Source organism: Phaseolus vulgaris, chromosome 3 (genome assembly GCF_000499845.2).
Source record: "Phaseolus vulgaris cultivar G19833 chromosome 3, P. vulgaris v2.0, whole genome shotgun sequence".
Classification (NCBI taxonomy): domain Eukaryota; kingdom Viridiplantae; phylum Streptophyta; class Magnoliopsida; order Fabales; family Fabaceae; genus Phaseolus; species Phaseolus vulgaris.
In genome coordinates, this window is record NC_023757.2 from 24564060 (window position 1) to 24576523 (window position 12464).

A 12464-nucleotide genomic window follows, 5' to 3' on the forward strand; every position below is an offset into this window, starting at 1 on the left:
AGCAAGTCAACCAACCAAAACAGTTTTCAATCTTTTTCAAAAACACCTAAGAGTAAAACAATCGGTTGTTTCAACAAAACAACAAGTTGTTTTTCACTTAGTTTGAGAAACACTTTAATCTTAAAAGATTTTAAAAACACTTTAGCTTTAGATTCAACAAAGAGTGGATTACACAAATAAACTACCCAAGTCCTATCCTAAACACAGCAACAACTCCAGCCTTGCATCAAACACTTGGATTTGGATTCTTCAAAGCCTTTGATCACTCTTGATCAACACACTTTATACTGGTTCACTCATAATGAGCTACATTCAGTTTCACCTTACTCCAAGGTGGAATCCACTAAAAAACAGTTTCAATCACTTACAACACACAACAGTTCTTGAACCCTCCAAGAACAATACAAACAAAGCTGAAAAACCCTATTTCAGCACACCTTGCACTTCGAGAAACCCTATCAAGAAGTGACTAACTCAAACACCTTTGTACAAACAAGAATAAAGGAAAGATAACACCAGAAATAAGATGCAAGAACTAAAACCAGTAGGTAATAGAGATATGTGGATAATAGTTGGTAAGTAATAGAGTTTGTGGGTAAAGTTGGTAGATAATAGAGATATGTGGGTAATAGTTGGTAGGTAATAGAGATATGTGGATAATAGTTTATAGGTAATGTTAATTAACCTACGAATTCAGATACGTGTTAAAAATCCGTAGATAATACTGATTTTTTTTTTTAGTGATGATTAAATAAAATTGATTTTTTGTTGAAACAGTGATGTTAATACAAAAGAATAAAATTATTATGAAGTACAAAGAGATATTTCATGAGTTAAGAATGGACTACAGCACAATAAACTCAAATATAACTTCAAAGTTCATTGAAAACCATAGTAAACTAAGACAACTAAAATAGAGAAAGAAATGATGTTGTATTCATGCTAAGCTTACTTTTGAAAGGTAAACAACAATTGATGTTGAAGAATAATTTACTATGTAGGATGAAAAGAGGCCAAAAGTAAATTAAAAATATAAGAAAATTTCAGAAAATTGACATTGACATATCACTCATTATTTTAAAATTAAGAAAAACAAAAGTTAGAAAGCTTAAAGAAGATGAGTAAACGAATCATACTTTAAGTACTACAAGTTATAAAAAAAAAAGTAAAGCAACAATATAACATATATTAAAAAATTCTATGGCAATTAAATATTTTTAGAAAACTTAAATGGAAATATATATATATATATATATAGAATTTTTAAAAAGTTATAGAAAAAATTGAAGAAAACATACTAATTACAATAACAATTATAAATTCAAAAGTTAAAAATAAATAAATATTACTTTTTTCACTAGTTATTGATGTACCATAATAATATTTTTTAATGTTTTGAAAATATATAAATATAATTAATTTTAAAATGATTAAAAAAATTTATCAACAATATTCAAATTTACGGGTGTAAGTTCCCATATTGGGGTGAGTTTAACAATTTTTAATTTAGTCTAATTAAATTTAATTTGTGAGGTAAGATCATATTTAATTTTTTTATTTATCGGTACAATTCAATTAAAATTAATTACATTATATTGGATCCCATTTTACCAATTTATATTTGTAATTCAACCCAATTAAGTTTATTTGGGATAGGCTAACTCATGAGCTAAGTAATTTAAAAAGATAATTATTTATTAAGAAAATTTAACATCAAAATAAATATTTACATGGATACTTAACAATATAAGTTTTTTTTTAATCAACAAAAAATAATAAATAAATAAATATGGATCACTTCATGGGTGACTCAACCTTTATACAAAGATAAAGAGAAAAATAAGATAAAATTTTACACTCCAACCTAAATCAATCTACCAACAAAAGTTGTCGACTAACCCAAAACTCAATAACATCACCTGCACAAAACCCACCCTTTACAACAGCCAGAGTATACCAACACATCAAAATCCAAAACAACATAAAACATAAACAAACCCTCAATCACAAATCTCCAAGAAATAGAAGAACTTAAAAGACCCCTCTTTACAACTAACACAACAACCATGTAACCTACTACCTCAACAAAAAAATCAAAGATAATCATTTTCACTTCACAAAAGCTCCTCCTTGGAGTCACTTAATTCAAGAACCAAGACAAAACCTCCAAACGATGCTTAAGACCATTCTGCAAAACACACAACTTCATCCTTCTTACAAAGGAGTTAGAGAAGCATACCAAAGAAATAAAAAAAAATTAATTTAAATTTTTCATACATACCAGAGGTTCCAAACACCAATTAGAATAAGAGAATTTTGCATCTTTTTCTTTATTGGTTAACCAAGCACAGGTTTTTTTTTTTTTGAACCACTGTAAACACCTCTATATGGTTAACTCTCCCATTATTAAAAACACACTTATTTCGATGTTTTTCAGATTTCACCTATAATTGCAATCCACACCACACTCCAGATTTTGAGAATCTGGTCATTAACATTTAGAGGGCGGAACATCATGTAGTGTACCTTTGCATCGTAGTGGTTCACCGACAAACAACCAACCCAAGACAAACACAAACCCCAAATTTTCCACACAATTTCACACTTAAAAAATAAGTGACAAACAGTCTTCTCTTCCTCACCACACAACGCACACAAGCAACTTACAATTAAGACTCCTCGTCTCAACAAATTTTGTTGCTATGCTATTATTCAACACCCTCCAAGCAGTGATTTGTGCATAAGGAAGAGCCTTTCGAATATATCCCTATCCTCACCTCCCACCACTAACTTTAAAAACTTATAAGCAGATTTCACTGAGAACCCAATTTCTAATCATCCCTCCAAATCCAATTGTCTGCTACACTCTTCGCCGCCCCCCCCCCCCTCAGTAACCTTTTTATTTTCTATCGGAAGTGATGGGAGTTGATTTTTATATGGTTCCATTTTATGGTGAAAATTTACTTAGAGTTGGAATTTTAGAAATTTATGGTGAAACCTAAGGAAGATTCCCACTGGACACAAACTTAACCAAATGGTTAAGTAAGTGTGAAGGTGGACTTCATAAAGGCAAAGATGAAAAATCAATATAAAGTGATAGATGGGATGTAGTGTGAAATGGAAATGGCAATACGGCAAGCATCAATGGTGGTCATGGCCGAACCAAAATGATGAACCATAAGCATATAACAAAAGTAAAACAAAGAGTAAGAATTCAAGACAAAGACATATATGAAATGGAAATGAATTGAAAAGAGTGGAAGGAGAGAAGCTTATGGAGTGGTGGTGAGTGTGGTTCACGCTACTCGGGGTGTGGTAGCCACCAAGATGAGTGAAGGGTCACCACTTGAGAGTCTCACACTACTCAAGATAAGACCTAGCGAAGAGGATTCAAACCTCACAAACTTCTCACACAATTTGTGCAAAGTAACTTTTCTATTCAAAATTAATATGTAATAAATGGAGTAAGGCACCCTATTTATAGGAATGAGTGTCATGGTGGCACCCTATTTTGTTTGATTGTTTGCTCTGATATTATGTTCAAAATTTCTATATTTGTCCCTGTGCTAACCAAATATCAGAAGTTCTGTGTTCTGCTTAAAATTATGCTTTGCAGGAACTGCTTAAGATTCAATCAGGTACAACACAAGCATCAGATATTTGTCTTCATCAAATAGGGGAGATTGTTGAACCAAGTGGTGTTCAAGCTTTGAAGAATCAAAAACCCTTTGAAGGATGTTGAAGGGTTGTGCTTGTTGTTGCTAAGTTGTCTTAGATAGGATCTGGGGTAGTTTGAGTTTTGTAATTCACCCTTGATCGAATCCAAAGCATAGGCATTCTCAATCTTTTTAAAATAAAAGTGTTTTTCAAACTAAGTGAAAAACAACCGATTGTTTTGTCGAAACAAACGATGTTTTATACTTGGGTGTTTTTAGAAAATATTGAAAATTGTTTTTAAAATGGTTGAGCTGTTAAAACCAAAACAACCGATTGATTCGAGGAAACAACCGATTGTTTGTTTTGGTACCATAACAGAAAAGTGGTTTTTGCTTTGACTGAGCATTAAATGTTTTAACTGTTTACACTCCAATCTTTAATGCTTTGACCAATATTTTAAATGCAATGAATAAGTTTGTTAAGATTTGATAAAAAATAATATCTTTGAATATATTCAGAAAAACATATTTGAGTAATAACAATTAACACAAGTTTTTGAGTTTTTCAAGGAGTTGAGATTGCTTAGAGATTGAGATTGATCAAAGTGTGTGAGATAGGATTTCTGCTTGTATTGATTTCATATTTGCTTCTGTAACAAGTGTAATCCTTGTATTTGGTTGAACAAGTATCTTTGTGTGTTTGCTGAGAAGTGTTGTGTGTTCTTGAGGGGATCAAGATCAGCATTCTTAGTGTTGGTATGTTGGCCAAGAGAAGTGTGTGTCTTGAGGGGATCAAGATCACTTTCTTGGTTGTGGTGTAAGTGATCTAGGTTTGATTGCTTAGTGGAATTCCTCAGTGGTTTCTGAGAAGACTAGATGTAGCTCTGGGTTTAGAATGAACCAGTATAAACATTTGTGTGCATTCTCTCTACCCTTAAACTCTTTAAATTCAGTTTTAATATTTGCAAACTGGTATAAACAACCAATTGTTTCTGCAAAACAACCGATTGTTTTTCTGGTGCAGTTGCTTTTTGCTTTGTGTTTGGCAAACTGATTTTATTTATCAATTGATTCTTTAAAGAAATTTCATTCTTGACTTAAAAGTTTTCGGAAACCCTCTTTAAACAATCCACCCCCTCTAGTTTAAAGCCACATATTCTAACAGAAGGAAACCTGGGAGGTGTAATTTGTTGCAGGGCACGAGTCAACATGATTGATTTATTTGTGTAAGATGATATTTTGTGACTCGGTTTTGTTGAAGATGGTTGCTGCCCCTTCAAGATTGTGTTTGATGAAGACTTATATGTACATTTCATTTGTTTTTTGCTTTGCTTTAAGTGTGTCTTAGGTAGTGCTTAGAGGTTGTCTAAGAGTGGGCTTTTTGCTGAGTAACTCACCTCATAACCACTGGCCATGTGATAAGAACAAGCATAAGTTTTCTTAAACTGTTTTTCACATGTTTTACATAAAACACTTTTACTGCATAAAAATAAATCTGTTCTTTTCTAAATAAACAGATTCTTTTTTACACTGATGCCTTGGCTAAGTCTTGTAAAAATTAGATTTTGTGCATCATGTATTTTGACTAAGTCTTCTATCTTTCAAAACGACTGTGTTTTAAATAGTTAAACTTTCTCTGTTTTCGTTTTGAAAAATAAATCTGTTCATCTGTAAATGAATAGATTCTTTTTGTCTCTGGTGCCATGTCAAGCTTAAACGTTTTTCAGTTTTATCTCAGCACCAAAATGGTTGACTAAGTCTCCTCACTTAACAAATTCTCTAACTGCTTTTGAAAATAAATCTGTTCATTTTATTTTCAATCTGTTCATTTTATAACAGCTTTAACTGTTTTTCAAAAAACTGTTATAAGTTGGTTTTCTATAAAATGCAAACTTGTTTCTGAGTTTAATAATAATTCATACATTTGCAAAAACAAGTTTTGACAGTAGAGAATTAAGTGTTTACAAAGGATTAGCATTTGTTCTTCAAAGATTTCAAAAATCACAAAGTGTTTGTTCTTGGTTTGGTTCCAAAAGCTTGGTGTGAGGTGCTGCTACGGTTCTAGCAATCTTGCCTACTGGTTTAAGGCAGATCTTTGTATCCTCAATCAGGTGTAGTCGTTTCACTTCTCATTTCTTGTAATAGTTTGGTTGAACACTCTTCTTGATAGGTTTTCTTGAAGAGTGGGTGTGTGCTGAAATAGGTTTTTTTCAGCAAGAGTACCTAAGTTCTTGTAGGTTTCAAGAACAGTGGGAATTGTACTTGGTTGTACTGTGTTTTAGTGATTTCCACCTGGTTTTGGTGAAGACTGGATGTAGCTCAGTTAAGTGAACCAGTATAACTGCTTGTGTTCATTCTCTCTCACTCTCTGCAATTTCGTTTCTGCATAATTGATAAAACAGCAAAGAAATAAATCTGTTCAATTGAAAATAAATCTGTTCTTTCTGGGCACTATGCATACTGTTCTTAATTTCTGAAAAAGTTGTTTGAATCTGATAAGAACATATAAAATCTGCTAAAAGCCACTGGAACAGATTGACTGTGATAGGTTGCTCAAGAAATTGTCAAAGCTATTAATTGAACCTCAAACAATTGCTTAAAGTTGAAGCTTGATGTTCTGTGATTCACTGTTCTTAATTTCTGAAAAACTGTCTGGTTTCAATAAGAACACTGATAATCTGTTAAAGGCTAATAAAACAGGTTGTGTGTGATAGGTTGTCTCACTAATTGTCAAGCCCTTAACTGAACCTAAATCACACGAATTGGAATTAAGGTTTGTTGTTTTTGTGTTTCACTGTTTTTTCAATCTGATATCTGTGTGTGTGCATCTGGAAAATCTATCTGCATAATCTTGTGATTAACCTTGCTGTATTAAAAGCTTTTCAAATAAAAACAGTGCTGAAATAAATCTGTTCATTTTCACATAAATCGATTTATTTTCTGTAAAACTGGGTTAAACACTGTTTCTGCGAGAAAGTTCTAAAAGGTCAATTCACCCCCCCTCTTGAACTTTGGCACTATTAAACACAACAGGTTTATCATTTCTATTTGGTCCTCATGAACCTCTTTGGGAGAGAGGGGTTTTAAGATAACCTTGTGCCCTTGGAAGTTAAAAGTCATTTGTTGGTTAGGCCATCATGTAGAACTTGTCTATCATATTGCCAAGGCCTTCCCGATAGAACATGTGTTGTTTCCATTGGCACAACATTACATAAAACCTTATCTTTATACTCTTCAATAGAAAAGGCTATGAGGATTTGCTTGTATACTATTATTTCCCCCTCTTCACTTAACTATTGATGTTTATAGGGCTTTGCATGAGAGATGGTAGGTAACCCAAGTTTGTCTACCACTCTTGTGCTTGCCACATTTGCACAACTTCCCCCATCCACAATTAAGGAACACAACTTATCATTAATGAGGCAACTAGTGTGGAAAATGTTTTCCTTTTGACTTTCATCAAAAGGCTTTAAAACTTGGCCTAGCATGCGCCTCACTACTAAAAAGTCTCCTTTACATGGAATTTCACTTTCTTTCTCACTTGGGGATCTAGAAGAGGTAGGGGACCAAGACCTTTGTGAGCTATGATCACTCATGACAACCCCCCCCCCCCCTTTTACCATCATATTTCTCTTAGAAAGGCAATTGGACACAATGTGCCCAAAACTTAAACATTTAAAACACTTCTTACTTGAGGTTTTGGTAGGTGACTTAGGTGTAGAAGTGGAGGGTTTCAAATTTCTAGGATTGTAAGTGGAATTTTTCACAAAACATGAGGGAAATTTTTTGAAGAAGATTTGTTTTTGTTTTTCCAAGATGATTGGTAGTAGTCATCATTATGAGAGTTTTTTAAATGAGTTTTCTTTGAAAGTTGAGATTCAACCTTGATGGCAAGGTGAACCAATTTTTCTAATGATGAATACTCATGAAGTTCTACCACACCTTGGATTTCCCTTCTCAATCCACTTACAAATCTAGCAATTTTGGACTCCTCACTTTCATCCATGTCAATTTTAGTTAAAATTGTTTCAAGCTCTTTAAAGTACTCATCTACACTACTAGATCCTTGTTGAAGCCGTTGGAGCTTCAACAAGAGTTCCTTCTATAATAGGGAGGAACAAACCTCGCATGCATGCATTCTCTCAAATCATACCAAGAGACCACGGTTGGCCTCTTGTTTAGCCTAATGTCCATTACAGTGTTATGCCACCGCTGCATGGCATAGTTTAAGAATTCTAAGGAGGCTAATTTTACCTTTTGATCCTCTTGGACCTCATGTACATTAAAAATTTGCTCTACCTTAGCCTCCCATCCTAAGTAAATGTTGGGATCACTTTCCCCACTAAAACTAGGCAATTTTACATAGGGAAAAGAAATTTTAGAATGATGGTGTTGATGTTGGCGCCTTTCATCAAATTGATTCATTCTCCAATCTTCATCTTCCTCATGGCTGCCGTATTGAGTAAAACTCCGTGAAGCTCTCCTATGCTCCCACCTCCTTGGTTGTCTTACTTGTGCGGTTTCAAGCCTTTGGAGCCTCTCCTCCATTTGCCTCATCTCTTCCTCCTTTTGTGCTAGGGACCTTTTTGTCGCCGCCAACTCACCCATAAGGAAAGCCTTTTGGGGAGATTGAGGTTTTGATGATTCCCCTAAAGAAAGATGAGCCATAGAATACAAAGAGTGAACAAACAATTAGTGAAAGAAAAGTTATATCACTCTCCCTCAATCTTGTGTCACTCTTGTGTAAAACAAAGAGAAGAAGACACAAAGAACTCAAAAAGAAATTTTCCCCTCAACAAAGGTCTATCTTGGTGTTGAAATCTCTCAAATGAAAATGTACAAAGCTCTTATCACTTGATCTCAATAGGACCACAACAAAACTTAAGGAAATTTTAAAGGACAAACAAGAAAAACACAAAACAAGAAAGCTAAACCAAGTTTAAGAAAATATGTATGACAAAACTTTTAAAGAAAGACGAGCAAGAAAAAGGCACACAAAAAGACTCTAAGATACTTACTAAAACTTTTAACAATAAATTTTTTCTTTCTTTACAAATTGTTAAAGCAAAAGGATAAAAATTCCACAATGTTGAAATTAATTTTTCAATCAAAATGAACCCACTATTTTTAAATGTTGTTTTTTGAAAAGATTGGAACCAAAAAGCTTGCGCAACTTCTCTTACTTTTTTTTTTATACTTGTTTTTGGATTATGGAAATGAGATGTCCATAGTTTTGATCATGCATATTTTCATAGACCTCCAATTTTCACAAAAATTTTGGGATTCAAATTAATTGATCACTTGAAATCGTTTTTTTGGAACTTAAATCTACTTCTACTAAAACAAGTTTCTAATTAATTTTAAACTTTCACAATTAAAAGCAAAGTAAGTAGAAAAAAAAATATAAGGACTCCTAGAAACACTAAAGAACATATGACTCAAAGCAAAAGAGGCAAGAACAAAAGAAGACACAATTTATCATCCAAAAGCGAAAACAAAGCTAATGAAAATATAATGTTGAATTGAAAAGCAAGAAAGTAAAGGGCAGAAATTAAATGTGCTTGAATGTAAAGACAAGAAATTAAGGGGTGCAAGAAAAATAAAGTGTCTAATCAACTCAAAACAACATAAGCTCAAGAACCTAAGCTCTGATAACCAACCACATGATGTGAGTTGATTTTTAGATGGTTCCATTTTATGGTGACACTTTACTTAGAGTTTGAATTTTAGCAATTTATGGTGAAACCTAAGGAAGGTTCCCACTGGACACAAACTTAACCAAATGGTTAAGTATCAAGGTGCACTTCACAAAGGCAAAGATGAAAAATTAATATAAAGTGATAGATGGGATGCAATGTTGAATGGAAATGGCAATAAGGTAAGCATCAATGGTGGTCATGGCCGAACCAAATGATGAACCATAAGCATATAACAAAAGCAAAACCAAGAGCAAAAATTCAAGACAAAGACATATATGAAATGGAAATGAATTGAAAAGAATGGAAGGAGAAAAGCTTATGGAGTGGTGGTGAGAGTGGTTCAGGCCACTTGGGGTGTGGTGGCCACCAAGATGAGTGAAGGGCCGCCACTTGAGAGTCTCACACTACTCAAGATAAGACCTAGCCAAGAGGATTCAAACCTCACAAACTTCTCACACAATTTGTACAAAGTAACTTTTCTATTCAAAATTAACATGTAATACATGGAGTAAGGTACCCTATTTATAGGAATGGGTGCCTTGGTTACCAAGAAGGGAAAGGGTAGGATGGGAAATAAGGGAGGGGAGGCCAAGGAGGGTTGACTAAGGTCAAAACCGCACCTTTAGTGATGAGAATCAAATAAAGGAGGCTTTTATTAATGGAGGAAGAGGACATCCACCCTCACATTTGAAGTTCTTCCTTCTAGTCTTCTCAAAATTAAAAGAAGACATAAAATAAAGATGAGGCCCAAGCCCAAAGCCCAAGCCCAAGCCCAAGAAGGCCAAAGCCCAAAGAGCCCAAGTCCATCCCATGAGGGGCAAGGCCAAGCTTTGAAATACTCTTGTATAGTTTTAGGAGGTGTGGTTATTAAATAAAGGTGTGTGAAAATGTAAAATAAAGTCACATTGTCCATGTGACTTAGGAGAGTGGTGTAGGTATAGTTTTTGGGAGGTGTCATAGTAGAAAAAGGTCACACCTCCCATGTGACTTGTTTTTGGTGGGAATTTCAAATGAGTTTATTTGAAATTTCCCACCTATTTTTCAGCACCTATATTCTGTTTAGTTTTTAAATTCTGTTCGGTTCTTTTGTTTTGAAGTTCAATTCTGTTCGGTTTGTTATTTTCCTTCTCCTTTGTTGATTCAATTTGACAATATTTGGTTCATCCAAATGAGTTTGGGATTTGGTACTTGTTTTGGTGAGTTCTTGATCTTAGAACTATGATCCAACTTCTAAGAAAGTGCCTCTACATTTTCCAGCTCAAGGTGATTCCTCAAAGTGTCAAGAATCTTGTTCTATGTGGCTATTGGAATCACATCATTTAGGCTCTCCTTCTAGAAACTAGGTCAAAAACCCTAATTTTAGGTGCCTTGTCTTGAAAAAGTGGGCTTGGAACAAGCCCATTTCGCTATAAGCACTCTTATTCATGCTAAAGGCACTTATTCTATCTTATTTTTCTATTTGGACCCCTAAAGAGAACCCAAATTATTTACAACTTGTTTTATTCTTAAGAAGACTAGAAGGAAGATCATTAGATGCTCTGGTTTGTGTCCATTTCTCCCTCTAGTGAGGTCTGCTAGATCATTGGTGAGGTTTTCACTTGATTGATGAGATGACTTCTCATAGTGTGAATGGTAATGTGCATCCTTGGTCATCTCCTTGTTGGCTTGGTTTGTATCAAGAAGCAACAACTGAATGACCTGATTCTTTTCCCACACAAACAAATTTCTCTTCCACCCTAACTTCCACTCCCACTTACCATTGTTCCACCTTCTTGCATGTAACAAAGTACTACCATGATTTGCAGCAACCGAATATAGTATTGGGTATTTAAACATTAATGCTTAATTATCAACCCACATATCCTTCCAAAACCTAATTTCCTTCCCATCCCCAATCACCCAATCGACTTTATCTTCAAACTCACTCCCCCACCCCTCTGAATTCCATATGCTTTTTAGATCTCTCCATCAAAGTGAATCCTTATTATTTATGATCGTACTTTTTAACTCCCTCCACCCTCTGTACTTAGACTCCAAGATTTCTTTCCATAAGCCATTTATATCTGTTTTGAGACGCCATATCCATTTACTAAGTAACACAATATTAAATAATTTGAGATCTCTTACCCCAAGCTCACCATCTTCTCTAGTAGCACATAACCTATCCCATGACACCCAGGCTATTTTCCGCCCTTCTGAGCCCCAACCCCACAATAACCTTTTCATCATTTTTTTCCAGTTCCTTCGTGGCCGACACAGGCATATGAAAACAAGAGATATAGAACAAGGGGATAGACGTAAGCACTTATTTAATCAAGCAGATTCTCTCTGCCATTGACAAAAAATTTCCTTTCCACTTCCCCAATCTTTTCAAGCACCACTTCCCAGAAACCCAATCTCTTATGATTTCCTCCTACTTTCATACCTAGATAAGTGAAAGGAACTTTCATGACATCACAATTAAGGACAGATGCAAACCTCGAAAGTTTATCAGAGCTAATACCCTTCCATCCTACTTTACTTTTAGAATAATTAACTTTAAGTCCAGAAGCAAGCTCAAAACACATCAGAGTAGCCTTAACTGCCAACACACTCTACAAATTCGCTTTACTGAAAAATAACGTATCATTTGCAACATACTCACCATGGTTTTCCTTTCACCAATCTCAATGTTATCTAACAGGCCCTTTCTCCTCCGCCTATCTTACAACACCTGCCAAACCCTCCGCCACAATGAGAAAGATAAATGGTGCCAAAGGATCACCTTGTCTCAAACTCTTCTCTGGGATAAACATAGCCGGTGGGTTGCTATTCACCAAGACCAAAACCGAAGACGTTTCTAAGCAATTTTTAATCCAACCAATCCACTTTTTACAAAAACCTAATGTTCCTAACATATAATAAAAAAAATCCCACCTTACAGAGCCATATGCTTTTCCATAATCTACTTTGAAATAAACAAAACTTTCCTTCTTTCTCCTTATATCCTCAATCGACTTATTAGCCACCCACACACTATCTAAAAGGCCCCTTCCTTCAAGAAAAGTTCACTGCCTTTGATCAATAACCTTATTCAGAACCTTTTTCAACCTTGTGGACAAAATTAGTT

At 34.5% G+C, this 12464-nt stretch overlaps 1 protein-coding gene across 1 annotated transcript; it reads right to left on the minus strand.

Moving 5' to 3' along the window:
• Positions 1-11664: 11664 nt before the first annotated feature.
• On the minus strand, positions 11665-12150 carry LOC137839405 (uncharacterized). Its single transcript, XM_068648522.1, has 2 exons — positions 12064-12150; positions 11665-11949 (listed from the first exon to the last, which is right to left on the minus strand). The coding sequence occupies exons 1-2, from the start codon at positions 12148-12150 to the stop codon at positions 11665-11667; spliced, it is 372 nt and encodes a 123-aa protein (XP_068504623.1).
• Between the last annotated feature and the right edge of the window lie 314 nt (positions 12151-12464).

Bases quoted from the DNA above. Each gene is read 5' to 3' on its own strand.
- LOC137839405 (XM_068648522.1), bottom strand. From the start codon at position 12,150: ATGTTTATCCCAGAGAAGAGTTTGAGACAAGGTGATCCTTTGGCACCA. The intron at 11,950-12,063 runs GTAAGATAGGCG...GCGAATTTGTAG, and splicing joins CGGAGGGTTTGGCAGGTGTT to AGTGTGTTGGCAGTTAAGGC.